Source organism: Pygoscelis adeliae, unplaced genomic scaffold (genome assembly GCF_000699105.1).
Source record: "Pygoscelis adeliae isolate BGI_AS28 unplaced genomic scaffold, ASM69910v1 Scaffold251, whole genome shotgun sequence".
NCBI lineage: Eukaryota > Metazoa > Chordata > Aves > Sphenisciformes > Spheniscidae > Pygoscelis > Pygoscelis adeliae.
The window spans coordinates 1,170,830-1,189,318 of record NW_008824109.1 but is presented as its reverse complement, the minus strand read 5'-3'; the positions used below and the strand labels follow the sequence as shown (position 1 = coordinate 1,189,318).

At 39.5% G+C, this 18,489-nt stretch overlaps 1 protein-coding gene across 3 annotated transcripts in view; it reads left to right on the top strand.

Annotated features, from left to right (window-relative positions):
* MYO1B (myosin IB) overlaps positions 1-18,489 on the top strand; it is a 101,304-nt gene that overhangs the window by 14,082 nt on the left and 68,733 nt on the right. For all 3 annotated transcript variants that reach the window (XM_009334196.1, XM_009334195.1, XM_009334197.1), the window contains exon 2: positions 1,241-1,356. In XM_009334196.1, coding sequence (XP_009332471.1) covers positions 1,241-1,356 — 116 coding nt within the window. The remainder of the gene's footprint in view (positions 1-1,240; positions 1,357-18,489) is intronic.

The window sequence follows — 18,489 nt, the reverse complement described above, 5'->3', positions numbered from 1 at the left end:
AGTAACTCGGGCTCCTTGTGCCTCTGTTCCCATTTAAAAATGCGTATTACAGCACTTCCCTGTAAGAAAAATTGTGGGGAGAAATCCAAATAGTGATTGTGAGGTGCTAAGGTATATCTGCAAAGAAGCCATTTAAAATCATAGATCTATGTAAAAACCATTGTTTTTCTTCCATAGTTACTAGCAAATGTAATCCAAATAACGGGAACCTGTGGCTTTTGTGTACAGCCTTTATACCTCCCAGGGAGTTCCTGGTTATTGGAAAATCATGTTTCATCAGGTGTTATTTATTTGTTTCATGGTTGTAGAAAGAGATAACAAACACTTGGGATTTAATTAATCTTTGATCAGTATCTGCAGGCAGGTGGAATGGGGGTTTGGCATTTTTTGCCACTCGGGTGTATTTGAATGCAGCCCTTGCAGCTGGAGGGAGGTGTAGAGAGCTGTGGGGCACCCGGCAGTAGGCTTGACGAAGGCAGGTTAATCGTATCGTGTGCCGACATGGTAATCATGGTGTACAGTATTGGTCTTCATTCAGCTCAGCAGTGAATGGGACCTAACAGAGTAAAACAATGCATTGTGCCTTCTGCTTTCCAAGGGTAATGGCAAGCATGTTTAGAATCTGGAAATAAAAATTACGTTTCACGTCTGCTGAGGAACCATGGCAGGACTTTGACTGAGTTGAATCCTGACAGTAAATCTCTCCTTTGACAGAAACCTGTCAGAGGCCATTAGCCTTCAGGTTTCTTCTCTGTGAAGCTCTTCTGTGCCCGAGGCTTTGAAGAGATGGCGTGAGGCTCCTCCTCGGGTGAGGCAGCGCAGTCCAACTCCGGCCTTGCCTTTACGTGGTTTTGTATGAGTGCCCAAGGGCTGCAGCAAAACTCGTGTGACATTTGCCATACAGATGGAGTCGGTTCTTCGTGAACATCTGTGTCCTTTTCCCTTTCCTGCCCCCAACTGAATTAGTCACAGAAATATCGTATGATTGGGCTTTCTTTTAAAAAATGTTTGTAAGAGGCTTTCAGTTATATAGAAATTGCTACTTGGTGCGCAACAGTGATTGTTGAGAGAGATCTAAAAGGTGTTTCAGAGTGTATGTGTGTATTTATTCATCGCTACAATTAGGCTTTTTGTTCGTTTGTTTTTGCATAAGTATTAAATGGGAAAATAACATCTAAGCAGCAAAAATATGTTAAAAAGAAAAAATCCACGATAATTTTTTTTTGTTTTCCTTCAACAGACATACATTGGCAGCGTGGTGATATCAATAAACCCCTACAGATCTCTACCCATTTATACTCCAGAGAAAGTGGAAGAATACAGAAACCGAAACTTTTATGAACTCAGTCCTCACATGTAAGTACAGTGAAGAAGTCTGTTTTCATTCTGTCCTGAAACAGATGGTACTAGCTGTCTCTCTCATCAAAAGGTCTGTGTTGATTAAAGCAAACAAAAATCACACCACCACTCCCCCAAAATGAATTTTTATTAGTTCATCCTTATTTTAAAGAGAAGTCAAGATGAATTACTCTTTCCGTTCCACCTATTTAGATCCTGGTCTGTGCATTTCAGAACATCTTCCAGTAAATGTTAGCAGTAGCCTTTGTTACTGTATTGTAAAGTAAGTAGTCTGTTTTCAAGGAAATCTGTTTCTTTCGAAGTCCGGATTGCCTTGTGAAAGCTTCTAGGTGTTAAAAATGTTTGAGTCATATAGTGTTACTTTTGATATCTGAAACTCTTAATTTCTCTTTGATCAATGCAAAAAATGAAAAAACCCTCATGATGAATGCAGAAACATATTGGATATGTCTGAATGGTAACTGTAGGAAAATAAGAACTTGGTCTCCTCTCCTCTGTGCTGGATGGAAATAAGCCCATTCTAAGAGGGCAGCCGGAGTGCCATAAATATATAATGCAAATTTTAAGGCTAAAATATATAGCATATATACAGACATAAGATTGCAAAATATGATTTGCCTATGATGTAAATTCCAAGTCTAAATTTAGGAATAGAAGGCTGGGAAGTAGGTATAATCTCTTATTCTGATGTTCATTCACCTTCTGTAATTCCTCTACAGGGGTGCATATTGCAAAGAAGTCAAAGACCTTGCCTTGTGGTTATAGAGAACTGAGACAACCCATATTATTTGGGCCTGGTCAGAATTATTAAGAGTAATGGAACATGGTTAAGCCCTGTCCATAACAGGACAAGACTTTGATCACAGGTGTGGGTGGTATGGCTGACAATGAGGTACCTTGTCTTCAAGGTCTGTATGTTGCAGTAATCGTTTTATCTTGTTAGACATTGTAGCGGTGAGATTAAAGCCAGCTGTTCCTCTCGGGGTAATGCTGGGAGAAGTGTTTCTAGTGTGTTGTGAGGTTGCCATCTGACTTTGCAGTCACATATTCAGGAGACTGACTTGAGTCATCAGCGATCGGATAAGTGTCTAAACATGGCCATAAGTTTATGCATCTTCCTTCAGTGTTAGTTTTTAGGTTAAAAGCAAATTATGCATGGAAAGAGTTCTGGAAGTTAGTTTCTTCTGATTGATTTTTTGCCTTCAGACTTCATCTGTAACTTTTCCAGCTACATTGGCTGAAATGCAGGCAGCCAATTAATCGGATCAAATAAGTTTCTGGTAGTTCATGGCCCTCTTGGACCTGAACTCTGGCTACATTCAGGTTTTCTTTCTTCACAGTTTTGTTTAGCAAGCACAATTGCGTGCTAAATTAACACAGTTGCTTGCTAAAAGAACTTTCTGCTCTGCTAACTTTGTTCAGCTGCATAAAATTTACTGTCATTTGATGGAGGATTTTAAAAATAAAATCTGGGAGCTACAGTTTGTCTGACATTGTGAAAGTCAGTACTATGTACTTGGTTGCATGTTGAATCAAGTACATATTAATATATTGATCTCCACATTTTTCCATCTCTCTTGAGAGACGGTTTTCCAGAATAGAAATCGTCAACAGTCATTCTTGTATGTATTATGAGAGTCTTAACTTGGTAGAAAAATGTTTCATAAACATCATCACTAATGACAATAATTGTATGGTCAGGCTGCCATCTCAGAGCAAGAATTTCTGGAGTCCAAACACTTGAAATCCACTTTAAGAGCAGTAGTTTGAAGTGAGAAAATGTTGAATTTTAACTTATGTCAGGAGATCTCGACTGCATGATAGTAATAGATTTTCCTTGCAAGTTTGGATAGAGTGCCAAGTCATGAAAACTGTAAGACTAATTTGTCTTGGACAGATATGATCTCTCCACAAATTTTCTTTATTTGATATTGCTTCTGTATGCAAATTTTGTCTTCTGACAACGTATCTTTAAAAAAACAGGATTATGAAATAATCTTTGTTATGGTTTCTTTTACAGATGCAGTGTTTTCTTTTCAAACTGTAGAAATATAAATGATCTTACCTGATGGTGACCTTGCTTTCCTTCCCACCTGTCTGTAGATGCTTATGAGAACTGCAGAATCAAGAGAGTCACTTTTGTCTCTGCTAAAATTGGTAAACTTCTCACCATCTTTAAAAGACACTTTAAAATATTGTAGGTATCTAAAATAAGGGCTATGCAGGCTGCCTTACGCCATCTCTGACAAGCCTAAACAACTTTTCATCCCCTTTAACATATAGTGCCTTGTGCTGTAGCCTAAGGATTCACACCAGTCCATTTGTTAACTCTTTGAACATAGAGTTGGTACTTGAATGCTGTTTAATAGACCGTGAGGTGAGCTTACAGGGTGACTGTACGGTCCTGCTGCAGCCAAGCCTAGACTGATCACCAAGAGGGTGCTTGCCTACCACGCTGCTCAGTATGGGCCAAGAACTGGGTTTGGGACAGAGCCAGCATCATCCCAGCCTTGGAGCTTGCAGCTAATTCTAGGGTTGACTGATCTTGGGAGTAGCAGGCCACTGTTAAAAGCAGGGTTCAGGCTTATCTGGGGAGGTTGCTACACTTCCACAGACCTTGCAATCTTCAAGGTGTTTTTTTTTAGCTGCTCAGGAACTTTAATGAAGAGATGCTGTGAGACAAATTGCAATTTGTGGTATTTCTTCTGCCATGGGGGTAAAAAACCCCCACACTGATTTGTGGAGATGTACGTACTTATTTTTCTTTGATGTGTAAATCTCTGTTGAGCCATGGCCTCTTCAGAAGAATTGATTGTGGGTAAGCCCACTGCACCATTTAAGTGTGCATTGGGAAAAGACTTTTGGTTCCTATTGTGTAATCCTGAGTAAAGCAAAACTCTTGACTGTTTATAAGGAAACTAATGCATATGACCTAGAAAGTGTGTCTAAAACCAAAATTATATATAGTCTGTTTCTTATTTCAGCGTCTCCTTTGTACAAATAATCAATCTAATCTTGTTACTAGTGTTAGCTAGAAAAATGCAAACAATTTATTGCAAAAAATTTCTAGCAGTGGTTTGGTTTGAGATTGCTACAGAAACCAGGTCTGTATGGTACCAAAACTCTTCTGTCAGAAATAAACCTGCTGTCACTTGTTGGCATGATAGCTCACATTCTCCAAGGTCTGTCATTTTAGAGAGAACCTTCAGGTTTGGGAATCCCAGGTTTTAAGCATCAGCATCTCTGGAGCAGACTGCCATGGGACATTCCCAGACCTCCGTCTCTGTGTGGGAGCTCCTGGGAAACGAGGAATCTAAATCACGTTTTGGTTATTTTCCAGCAGTTTTGTATGACCTTCTGTTTAGGCTCGAGGTATGTGCAAATGTTTCAATGTTATGGATTGGTACAGGGAGGATGTGCTTGAGAATGCCAACTGTCCCAGTAAAATATCAGGCTTGGTGAGCAAATGAAAACAGAAGGAAAAAGAGAGGGAAATAGATAATGACATGAAGGAAATCCGTACCTATAGGTTTTTTCCATGTACGGTCATTGAAGGAAACATATGCCCATGGGAGTGAAAAATCTGTTCACGTGTTTTTTTAACAGTAATCTGAAAGACGAGGGAGTGAACATCTCGTCATCTGCTCTGTGTTTTCTCAAGAGCATCTGCGAGAGTGACTGATGCTTTCAGTGATGCTAGTTAATACTTAATTGCAGGCTTTGGGCAGGTTTTTGCTTTTAATGTTCTTTGGAAACTATAAAGGCCACAGACACATTTTGAATGGGCAGCCAAACTGAATTTCTGGGAGAAAGTTTCTGGTCAGGTGACTATGGATAGTGTTACACCTGATAAAATTTGATCAAAAAGATTTTATTTTAATAGTTCATTTCTCTCTAAATACACCACTGTTGTGGCACCATGTAATAAAGTGTTACTTTTCTAGGCCTCCTGGAATGCTTGTTTTCATAGTCTGTGGCTATTTGCATAGCTGTGATAGGAAGTTTACCAAGCTTTTTAATTGTTTTTTTCAATGTTTTGTTAATCTTGCTGGTTTTGTCTTTATCTGCAAGGCAGGATCAAACCTGTCTCTGACTTGCCAGGGCAGAGTATGACATTTCAGTGTTAAAACAGTTTGCTGCTTGATTTGTGCTGTCCTTACACTGCTGTTCTGCTCTTTCAGTTGATGTAATTACTCTTTCAGTTGATGTAATTGCTGTTTTGCTTACCTTGTGGGTAAGCTAGACATGAGAGGGAACCAAGCTGTCTATCTTGCTAATTTGCATTGACTTCCACCAGTGACAAAGGCAGCCGCTGGCATCTTTGAAGTGGAGGCAGTAGGAAATAAATAGCTTATCGTACCATTTATTTCTAACCGTCATGTCGTATCACTTTCCTACCAGTAACGGATTTGCTTTAAGGGATTGCAGAGTAGGTGCTTTCTTGCATTTCCTATCCTAATGTCAGCTCCTGGCTACTAGCAGCTCTCCGTCTCTGGGAGGTAGGGTGGTATGTGGCTTTTTGCTCCCCTTCATGTTCTGAAATACCTTACCTGCTCGCTTTAGAAGAAATATGGATTATTTTAAGTTGAGGGACAAAATAGAAAGTGGCAACTGTACTGCTTAACAGCAAGCTACAAGCAAATAAGAGCTCAGAGTCAACGTGCATTTTTTTTAGCTATGCACTGAAGTATTTATGGTGAATAACTGGGACAGCAGGAAAATTTCTGGAGAAGGCTTTTATCAGACATCTGTTGCATTCCACTTAGGAAATTTTGCTGTATATTTTATTTACTTGTTATTAGTTCTTTTAAATCAAATATTTCTGAAGAGACAATAATTTTGCATTAAAAGCTTTCAAATTTAGAGAGACTTAAACTTTTGCAGGCAACTCATGAAAACCAGCTTGCCTTTATACAGGATACAAGCACAAAGATATCAACATGATGCCTATTAAAATGCAAGAATGATGAACTTATTCATGTTCCCCATTTCAGTGATAATCATATTAATAATTATTGGGGCAAATCGTTATCCTGCAGATATCTGCAATTACTCTGACAATAGATACAATTTGCTGTTTCCTTTTCAAGTTTTGAGCCAATGTAAGCAGTGAATATAGAAGTTATATTTTTGCTTCTGGCTTTTTTTTGCTGGTATTCCAGGATTGCATGTCTTTGGAAACACCAAGGTTACAGTAACTCTTTTTCCTCCTTGATTTAAAACAAATATTTTTGTCTGAAGGGCATGATAAAGCCCCATCTGTGAAGGATAGTTTTTGCCTATATGTAAAACTAAGCTTTTCCCCATAGGTAGCAGAATTTTAAAATACATAGTAGCTATCTTTATTTGTTGAAGAAAGGGGTGGTGGGGTGAGAGCCTGTGCCGTAGTTTAGTGTCCTTCATTGCCCTAGTATGTTTATTTTAACATTTCCTTTTCAGTTTGCCCTATCCTCATCTTCATTTGCTTTCATTTTGGTGGGGTTTTTTGTTTGGTTTTTTTTTTTTTTTTTTTTTTAAAATTCCACCCCCGCCCCGGTTTCATTCATCTTGCAGTATCCCCTTTTTACAGACCTTTTGTTCTTATTCCTAGTAATTCCTGACTTCTCCAGAGACACGGTCTTTGGACTTGTTCATGTAGCTCAGCAGAGTGCCTCTTTCAGAAGAGATTTAGAGTTGAGGGAAGATGATCACTTCAGAGGTTAGTTGGCAAAATTAACCGCTGGGCAGGGAGGGAGCATCTATGGCTGACAGAAATCATAAATAGCAATTAGGGAGGACTACCTGTACCTAATTGTTAAACCCATGCTAGGAATGAGTTGAAAGAAGAAGGGGGAAAACAAAACCTACAGAGAATATTGAAGTCTTATTTTAGAAGGGGTCAGGCTTATTACTCTCTTAACCTCTATAGTGAGGCAGTACTGGATATGGTGTATCCACAAATGTAAATCCCTTGAATGTATAGATGAAAAGGGGATGAAGCACCACACTTGCTTCAAGAATCAGAAGACTTCATGCCTGTGAAGAGCCTCTTCTATTGCAGGCTGCTGGCACACCACCCATGGGATGCAGAGTTTCCTAAATTTTACACTTGGTAGGAGACCTCAGAAGTCCTTCTGAGAAAACAGAGTTTTGAGGAAGGCAGTTGTGATGTGGCCATATTGTAATGGCCGTCTGATTCTCTGAAGAGCATTTTGGAAGTGATTTGTGAACTTGAAGGCTTAGGGTGTAAAGCAAGGTTTCTTTCGCATGCAACAATAAATTTAGCTTTTTCCTGAAATTTGAGCAGGGCTATTTTAGTTGGTTTGGATAGCATGTAATGCAGCTATCTCACCCCAGTGCTTCAGAGGTGAATATAATCTTATTGACAAGAACAAGTAGTTGCTTGTTTGCTGCCGGTATTAGATTGCATGAAATTTTGTAATAATGCATAATAATACAGGAACTGATTTATAGCAGGACGTGCGGTTGTAAGGAGGCTCAAAAAATGCACCCAACACCCAAGAAGTATAAAGAGCATGGAAAAGCAGTGTATAGATGAATGTTGTGCTTTATTTTAATTTTTAAAATGGTCTGGAGTGACATTTAGACTGGATTCCAAAGTTCACTCGAATGAGCCTTTCCATCGGTCCCCTAAGTAGCGTGGCCTAAATTAAGAAATGAAAAGGCCCTTTGAATTCTTTGTGTATGGCACTGGTGCTGTCATTCGTTTGTAAGTGTCTGGGACATGGGATATCCAACATGAAAAAGTATGATGCTGTGTGTAGCCAGAGAGCTGTAGCACAGGTGGGGTGGAGCTGCCTGCACACAGGCTCGCCTAGACATCAGGCGGTCTAGTGGTGTGGAGTCCAGGTGGATTTTTGTGCTGTTGTGGCATTTAAACACTTTCTAGGCTAGGAGAGAGTATATATAGACTACAGGGGATATAAAAGGCATCAAGATAAAACCGTCTCCCAGAATTACCCCAGGAGGCAGAGAGGACTCTACCTCTGGTCTCGCCCTCCAGCATCTCTTTGTCTCGGAAGCTACAGCAGCATATACTGCCATCATGAAATCCACTGGCTCACAAACGATTTTGGTCTCCACAGCCATCCCAGCTGGCAGTACTGCCAGTCACAGCCTGAAGTACCGCTGCCAGAGGCCCCTCTCTCTGGGCAGGACCCACCTGGCTCCGGTAGAGCCTGCTCATCCATCAGTTTCTCATTTGGAGATCCATGTGTGGTCCTAGCTGATCAAAAAGTCCACTGGACACGTGAATATTTTTTGGTTTTTTTTTAAAGAAGCTTGCAAAAAAAATGCAAGAATTGGGTACCTTTAAAACATAGTGAGTTTGTAAGGGAAACACTTAACTTGAGATCTGTTCCAGATGCTTCTGTAACTCTATAATTGTCGTCATGGTGTACGAAAGAAAATAATCTTGGGGCATCCTTCATGAATTAACTGCTGGCTTAGAGCCTCAAAAAAATAACTTTGTTTCCAGAACTGTTTTCAAATATTTACTCGTACCTCTGTACACAGCATACTTTCACATTTGAGTTCAGTCATGTTGGGGATTGAGAGTCAAATGTTTTTAGTTATCTGTGACAATCTCTCGCTCTTCTTTTTTTGCATGTGAGTGTACTTGTTATAGTCTGTGTTTATTTGTAAGCATAAAAGAGTTTGGGGTTTGGCTAGATTGTTAGAGCAAAGATAATTTAAAAAAAAAAGGCCAAAAAAAGTCTTAATATATGTTGGATAGTTGGAGATGTGTGTTAATGCTCCAGTAGTCTAAACTAATGGTAACTTTTTTGCCAGATCCCATTTCTCTCATTTTCCTGGAACTGGAATGTTCTGGCTAGCGTTCATATTATGCCATTGATATTTTGAGGACATAAAATGCTAGACTTTTTTTAATTAATTCATATTGTCACATAAAGTAGAATCCCTCTAATTCACACAAAAGGCTTGGGAATCCATTCAGTATGTCTGACTGAATTTTGTGAATGAAGTGGGCACTTAATTAAATAAAGGAAAGGACCTGCAGTAATTTTTCACTTTTGTAATGCAGTTCTCCAGATTTGTCAAGACATAACTGCTCTTTGTCTCTTCTCAACATTTCAAATAGTTCTTCCAGCTCTTCATTTGTACGTCTAGGCTAGAAATAAGACTAGCCTTTTTTGTGCTGCTTAACAAAATGAGATTCTTCTGGTTAGAAAATTGACTGATGCTATGAGAGGACTTGGAAATAAAAGCATTTTTAAACACTTCATGCGGCTTTAAATATAACTTGATTTTTAAAAAATGATCCAATAGCTTCATTTTTCTTTTCATTAGAATTTTGGGACTTTTTGCACACTGGAAAGTACATAAAAGGAGGCACTGCTATGTTTTGCTTCTTAAATGCAGACTGAAAAGTGAGGGCAGGTAGAGGCCCTATCAGAAATGACAGCAATCCCATTTTAGGTTTCGTGTGTACATGGACCAGAATTTTCATTATGCATTTCCTGAGTTGGCAGCATGGTACTCTCTTAAGAACTGGGATTTCAAATTGCAATTAAGAACAGCTGTCGTCCTTTCATTGGAAGTGTCTCATTGTGTTTAATGGTCGTCTTTTTTTCCCCCTTTTTTTTAGCAACTTATAACACACCAGGAAATGCCCATCTGCTATGGTAGAAGCCTTTGTCATGATCTTAGATCAGCATAAACAAGGCTAATGTTTAAAGCCTTCAAGAAACTTCAGTAAAATTCCAGCTCTTGTACGACCTTTAGAGGCAGAACGTTTTCCATTCAATCTCTTTTTATTGGCAACTTTATGCAAAAGGCTCTGATTTCTTCAACTCTGGGTACATCATGGTTAATGTAGTTTGGGTTATTAAAGATAAACTTTTTCATGTTATGAATCAGGAAATATACAGTCTTAATATTTACTGTCTAGCGCACTGAATAATCTTTTACTTATGTTTTGAATAGATAAGAGAGCTGGGACTGGGGTTTACAAACAAAGGTCTGAACTACAAAGAGAGTTTAATTGTGGTCATTTCAGTAAATTAGTTCAAATCTGCATTTTTCTTGTATACACAGTTTCCTTTTATATACTGCAGAAATTATTTTTAGTTGCTAAACCTTGTGGAGTTCAAACTGCAACTGATCATGATTACTCCAAGATGATTCTTAGTGAGGATGTATCCACAGGACAAAAAAAGATGTGTGCAGTTGACATCCTCCTTGAATATCAGCACACCAACCAAGGACGTAGGTGAAATACGTCGTCCCTGGAAATAGTCCATATCAGTTGAACTGAAGCCTAGTGTTTGAGCAATCTGAAGAAGGCTTTTCATTTCTTGCTTTGACCGTTCATAGAAAGAAAATTTTGGATATATATCCACAAATTTCATGTACAAACTTGAGCAAATGCCATTTTATAGACTGAATAGACACGTTAGCTTGATGTTGTACCTGAGCTAACAAGCTCTCAGAAGCTGGGATAAGCTTTAGTGCCTACCTTGTCCAGGGATTCATGAGAGGTACTTTATTTGGAAAAGAGCTGGGAGGCAAAGAATAAGTTGTGTAAGGCTTCTTAGCTTCTTAACAAACTACTTGGTTTGTTAAGAGCACTTAAGAGTTACTTGCAAAATTAAAAAATTCAGTAACTCCTCCAGTAAAGTAGCAACATACCTATGTAATTACATAGTGTTGACGTTGCCCATCAGATGTTTTCCAGATAACTGAATTACTTTTATTTGCAGTTTTGTCACTGTTGTCTCTGATAAACTTGCAGGGCAGCTGTATGCTAGCTTTTGTGTTACAGAGCCTAGATTTCAAATCTGAGGATTAGCTACTTTAGCTTACAAATAGCCTTGAGGATGTGATAATGCTCCTATTTCTCCAGTGTTGTAATATGAATGTGGTGGAGCGCTCGGCATTTTTTCTGACAGCAAACTGTTGCCTTCCATTGCAGTCTATTGCACTAACGCACGGCTGACATTTCTTTACCCATCTCACCAGGCAGAGCTATGAAGTCACTCCAAGATGCATCTTTTCATGTGAGATGCTGTAGCTCTTAGGTACATGCAGCATACTGGAGTTTAGTTGTGCTACAGTATGCTATTGTCCTGTGAGATGAGACCTTTGAAAGCATGCCCCTTTCTATGAAGTGACTGTGTGAAACTGGGCACCTCACTTCACTGTTCGTCTTCCCCTGAGTACTGGAACATGTTTAATTACTTTAGAATAAAGGAATACATTTATTTTCATTCTCTGGTTAGCGGAGTGGAGCAAGCTTGTCTGAGAGTGTTGCTACTTTTGCAATAAAATTATTTGCAGCGAGAGAAGTCCCTGCATAAGTACGTGGTAGCAATGCACACTTATTGTGGAAGCCAAAACTTGACTTGCTATACCTCTGCTCTCACTGCATCAGGAGAAAATTACTTATTTCTGCCTTCTGACTTCAGGGGGATGCTGCTTAGGGCTGCAAATAAAAGCAGGGTTTTCTTTTTGCTAAGCAGGAGTACATTTTTTGAGGCAGCAACATGGAACATTGCCTGTTTGCTAAACATTTTTCCATGTGAAATCATAAGAGCAGCACTCCCCTCTCTGCGTCAGGAAAACCCCGCAACCAGTACAGCCCTATTGTGGTTTCATTTGCTAGATCAAGAAGTCGCTGGCATTTTTACATGGAGCATCTGTGCTCTGCTGCTGATTTGGACAAGCTCAAACTATAAGGCCCAAAGATACGTCCTATTTAAAAATAAATTAAAAAAGAAAAGGAAAAAAAGCTACTAACAGTATATTCCCATCTATACAGAAAAAGCCAAGCTATAATGGTCATTGCTCCTCTAATAGGATTATAGAGTTTTGTCTTCTAAGTATTTCATTTAGCTGTACTCTGGGCCTGTTTTTTCTGAAATAGCTATGGATAATTGTAAGGACCTGTGTTTAGCCACAATCAGTGTTTCAAAAATGAGGAATAATCATTTCTCAGTGTTTTATTTTGATGGAATATGTATTATGCTTAGCCATCTAAGTCAAGATGAATTACAGTTTTATTGGAGGAGTTTACTTCTAGTGTGCTATTCACACGGTGTAGCAACATACTCAAAGCATGTCTTGTTCTGCAGAAAAAGATTTCTTTTATGTAAAATTTGGTCAAAGCTGACATGAACTGAACACGTGTGTTTGACTCTTAATCTTCACTAATTTTCAGACACATGCTGTAGTAGGTACAGAAACTAATTCAATTTTCTGTAAAATATTGAGAGTCTGGATATTTCAGTGCAGAAAGGGAATGACTGTTTTCCCTTGCTTCCCCTTTTCCTCCCTGTCCCACCAGCCCTTCGTTTCCAAATATATGCAAGAGTTCAGAGGTGCAATTCAAATCTGATAGTATGTAGATGAAATAGTAAACTGGGATTTTAAAAAACTTTGTGTCCTCTAGTTAAATTCTGACAGAAGCCAAGCACGGAAAATCAGATTGCACTGGTGTTTCCCTACGTCAGCTGTTTGACCCCTTGATACTCCATTTGAACCGGGGAACGCATTTGTTAATAGAATAAATCCTAAGTTTTACAAACCCAACCTCAGGGGCTGCAAAACTTCAGAAGGTCCACGGAGAAATGTGAGTCTCTTGCCACCAGCATTTCTGGTGTGCCATGAAACTGCTTCCCTCACAGCTGACTGCATGCTTTTTTAGTGCAGTCAGGCTGGCAGTTCAAGGAAAAGTCTGGACCTTCTTACAGAAAATATGGCTACCAAAAACGTTCAGCGTATACTTTTGCAGTAAACCCACTGAGTGTAAGGAGTTGGCTGTTTTAGGCAGTCATTAAATCAAACATGCAAGTGCTGATTTATCTTACCAAATAAACTACATCTAATTAAATACGTTTTTTAATAAAACAATAGAAAACATTTCCTGTACTTCTCTTCAAGGATATCATGGCCCAGTAAAATTATTATTTTTTGTGAACAGAAATGCCTTTTCCCCCAAGAAATGTAAAATCCTTGCAGTGCACCTTACAGCAAACTGACTTGCTCTAGGTCTGTAAGAGGCCAAGCTGTGTCCTCCTGGGTGATCGTGTAGGAGCTGGTTGGCTGCCTTGGGTAACACAGCCTGGTATGTGGGGTGAGAGACTGTTTGGGTTACAAACTCATCTGGTTAATGCTGTGCCTTGGAAATGGGAGTTACTTGTTCACGCTAGACCCACGGGCTCAGTATTAGTATGGGTGAGGAGGTGATGGTTATGTAGCATCCAGCTGGCTGATGTAATTTCAAGGAATGGGACTAGTCAAGGGGGAATCCAAGCCAAGCTGCTCTTCTGAAAACCTCATGACATGGAGATCCGGCCCCCCACCTTGGTTTACGTATATATTCACTTCAGCTGACAGCAGGAACCCGCTCCAAATAAGAGTTCACTATTTTAATTCCCTTCTTTAGGCAAACCAAGTCATGAGTTATAGCTGTTGTTTGTCTGCAGCTGCAGGTGTTTATGGTATGTACAGCTGGCACTGGTCCACATTAGTTCAATTTGGTATGCCCTAGTGGGCTTTCCATGGTTAACATGTTACCGGGACAGGAGACGGACCTGTCAGCTTGGTTATCTGCAGCACCAAAGCTCTTCCCACTGCTCCACTCTGCCATATTACATTACTTTGGAGGACCCAACCTTGGACCCATGCCCAGGTCACCCTCCTGACAGCCTACTGGGCATATTTCACTGCCGGCTTATGGGACTGAGCTGTTCAATGTGATGTGGACACGCTTACTGGGTTTGATAGTGTTTGCTACAATTTAGAGGGAGAATTTATTTTGTAGTCTGGATTAGAAGGTGGCATGGTCATCCTCAGCTTCAGAGATCCTGTTTTCCACCGGTTGAAGGAAAATAATGCAACAGCTGGTTCATAGGCTCCTGGTAAAAGGTGTTTCTTGTTTTCCATCATACTAATGTGCAGCTCTAAAGAGATGCTTTAGACATTGTTGAAACAGGCAGAAAATCATAGGCTGCGTTTTTGGCTTTTGTGTACAGTGCTGGGGAAAGACCACTGTTGACTTTCAAAAAATTACATTTTTTTTGACTGTCAATCAGTAAAAAGGAAGTGATCAAAACTGATAAAGCCTCCAGCTCGCTTGGAGGGGAAATGTGTGCCATCCTGCGAGAGGGAAAAGGACTGAGGACAGACTGGGCTGTGGTGAGCTGAGGGGTTGTGCAGGCATGGTATTTGGGGAAGAAGCATTGGCTGGACCTCTCTGTAGGGAGGTTTTGAGGTGAAGTCCATGGGATATGTCTGAAATCTGCTTCATCCTGAGAAAGATAAGATTATCAGAAGAACATTTTCTTTATTAAGTATTGAGTTCAGCTTTGGGGTCCCCAACAGAAGAAGGACATGAACCTGTTGGAGCAAGTCCAGAGGAGGGCCATGAAGATGATCAGGGGGCTGGAGCACCTCTCCTATGAAAGGGTTGTTCAGCCTGGAGAAGAGAAGACTCCGGGGAGACCTTATAGCAGCCTTCCAGTACCTCAAGGGGACCTACAAGAAAGCTGGAGAGGGACTTTTTACAAGGCCATGTAGTGATAGGACAAGGGGTAATGGCTTTAACCTGAAAGAGGGTAGATTTAGATTAGATATAAGGAAGAAATTCTTCACTATGAGGGTGGTGAGGCACTGAAAGAGGTTGCCCAGAGAAGTTGTGGATGCCCCATCCCTGGAAGTGTTCAAGGCCAGGTTGGATGGGGCTGTGAGCAACCTGCTCTAGTGGAAGGTGTCCCTACCCGTGGCAGGGGGGTTGGACTAGATGATCTTTAAGGTCCCTTCCAACCCAAACCATTCTATGATTCTATGATTCTTTTTGTCCACACCTCAGAATATTGGCCTGAATCAACTCTTCTGCTAAATCCGTAGTGTGTATATGAGCATCAGAGGGTATATTATTTTCCCAGTCTACTGGAACAAAAAATAAATCTCTCTGGCTTAATATTAGGCTGTGTTTTAAAGTGTTTTACTCTTGGAAATCGAGAGTGGCTTTGTCTGTCCTCTTTGCCCTCCCTTCACTCTCTCCCTTTCCTGCCATAAATTATGGCTGCTTCTTACAAATCAAATGGGCTGATTTACACAGCATTGGGCTTTATTCTGCATCTAATAACATCACAGTTGCTAATGTGAATAACAAAGGGGGGAAGTGTATGCAGGAGGTACCCTTCTGCTGTGTATATTAGCCACATAGTATTGTTGATAAAACAGGTTTCTGTGCTCACCAGGAAAATAAAATTGGAGAATATGAATAGGAGAAAAGGCTTTCCATCTGTCTTAGCATACCTCTTTATCCTGCTGTTTAAACTTGTTTTATTTTATTCCTGCATGGCGTTTTTCAAAGAGCAGCTGCTTGCCTGTGAAGGTCTATCCTAGCTGATGCTCCATCAATTTAGCTGTTACTTTATTCACTCCAATGGCAGGCTAATCAACCTTTTCTTTTCAAGTGTGTCAAAGTGCTGAACATGAGACACTTTGTAATTATGGAAAATGAGAGTACACTTTTTATGCTTGGGGCAATTAGATTAAATGATTCTGCACTATGAGCTAATACTGTAAATAATCTCTTATGGTTGTTTTTCCTGAATGGTGTATTTTCCATTGAGCTTCAATAGGCAGGGGGAACATATATTGAAATAGTGACGATTTACAATGTAAAGCCTCAAAGCACTGTATAAAATATGCTTTCACTGTTCCTAGCTCAGGTTGTTAGGAATTTTTATCCCCAAACAAACTGTGATTCTGATGTTTTCCCACTGCGTGTTGTGAGAGGAGGAAATAATTTTTTTGCTGTTACTGAGCCCTTCTATGCATTCAGAAAGAAAAGAAAGGAACTTAAACGATGCTCTTAATTAAACTTGAAAGAATTGATATAAATTACATTTTATGTAAAATTTACATTAAAGTGTATGTACAATTTACATTGTACTGCTGTTCTTTTTAGTCTAGCATGATAAGCACTGACTTCTAGTATCCTGCCAGTGTGTTTAGACACAGTTGAGCAGAAACGAAGTGATACTAGGGCTCTGCTTTGTGAGGAATTGGAATCGTCAAGAAGAGAGTTTTTCTTAATTTCCTTTGAAAGTAGCAAATGAGTTAGCAGTTGCAAGCCAAGATTAAGCAATAGACGTTTCAAAATGGGGACCGAGACTCTCAGAATCAAAGCAACAGCCAGTGAAGATGGGATGAAGGGAATTGACTCTATTAGTGCATGAGAAAAGCAATCGGGGGGAGTTCAAGGTAGTGTTAACTAATTACTGTTAATTGAAAATGCTAAGGGAAATGAGAGAAAGAAAGAAGTACCGATCGCTGGCGACTACTGATCCTCGTGATTTTGGCTTAGAGGAAAAAGATGGTAGAAGAGAAGAGCTGCTCCCGTGAGCTGAATTTATGACAATAAGAGCAATGTTTTTACCCCTGGTGTAATTGGGGGTGCAATCTTGAGTGTTCAAATGAAGCGCTGACAGTTGACGCTCGTTTCGGGGTGAGTGGGTGGGAACCTTGTCTCTTCCTGACCCCGGTGTTTTGTTAGGGCATAGAGATGCTGTTGTGCTGCTGAAAATTGCTGGAGCCCTTTGGAGATCCCCCTTGGAGGCCTATTTGCTGTTTCCCTTTGTTAGAATTTTTGGTTAGGACTTTGTGACAGATCTGGCCATCTGGAGCTACGTGGCTGAAAAAGCCACGCTATAAAAAAGCAGAGCCTTCTTACTGAGCTAGGTGTGGGTGGCATTTCGATTTCAAATTGCTTCTATACTTAAGTCTTAGCTAAAAGAGAACTCCAGTAAATATTTCTGTGTTTGTTGTGGTAGGAAAATGTCATCTTCTTTCATGAAAACCTAAAAATCAAAGGAGAGCTTATTATAAGGTATGGTAAATGACACTGCTGACACACTCACCAGCTAATTCAAAACACATGGTTTATAACTGCTTTTTAAACTACAAACTATTCTAAAATTTTACTTGGGCTCTGTAATTGTGAGGTGGTTCAAAGAGTAGTATGTGGTTTAAACCTATAGTTGCAAATGTTGACTTTACAGAGCCATGTTTCTTAATGTTGCTAAAAGAAAAAGAATAGAAGATTCTTTGTGGTCTATGGATCATTAAAATATGTTAAACTAAAATGACCTTAAATGAAATTATTTTTATATGTTTGTAACAAATGGAGAATAGCATGAAATTATATTTTTGGAACAAATAGAGCTTGAACCAAGAGACTCAAATTTATTTTTTTTTTTTTAATTGCAAAGATAAAAGGCAATAATAGATAGGAAGGACTGTGAGGTGTAATGGTGTGCCATGAAAGTAAACATGACAAATGAGTAGATCTATCTTTTTCTTTGAGATAAAGATCTTTGTTCAGGCTCTGACATAAATGTGTCTAATGCTGTTTATGCAATGCCACAAAGACAAAGAAATCTTAGTTATTTAAATGCACTCTTGGTTATGTCTCCTCCAATTGAATTGTTGGAGCAGTGGTTGAAATGTCAGAGGTAAATTTTAGAACACTTCTACTAGGTAATTTTTGATAAGTACATACGCAAAACTTCTTTTGAAATGAGTCAACTTATTTTTTCTTTTGTCTGTAGTAGATAATAATTGATATACTTGTGAAGTATTACACTTTGCTGGATTGTGTAGAAGGTTGGAGAAAAAGATAATGTATGCCAGGCACCTCTGACTAGATTGGATAAAACCAGAACTGGATGAAATCCCACTCTCTTCTCTGCAACTTCAGAGGTCTCGTTGCAGTTTAGTCTCTCAGTTTCTCTGCTGAGGGAGGAGAAAAAGCATGATTTGGTGTTTTTGACTATGCAGTGCAGGCAGAGTTAATAAATACATCAAGCAGTAAAATATATTTTGACAGGGGCTGTTGGGAAACTAAAATTCAGTGTATTAGAAAAGATGAATGGTTACTAAGCTGATTAACTCATAACTCAGTATATCAACAGAGAGAATACTTCCTCTGTGCTTGATGCTGACTTCATTTTCCGGCGTGAAACTACTGCCAAGAAAGTTGTTTCAACAGTGAAATACTAGTTGATGGCTGAGATTGTTTGAAGGGCAGCGGGCACAAAATGAGCCATCCTTTCCATCTGTAAGTTTGGAAAAGCATCTCAGAGTCTTACCTTCCTG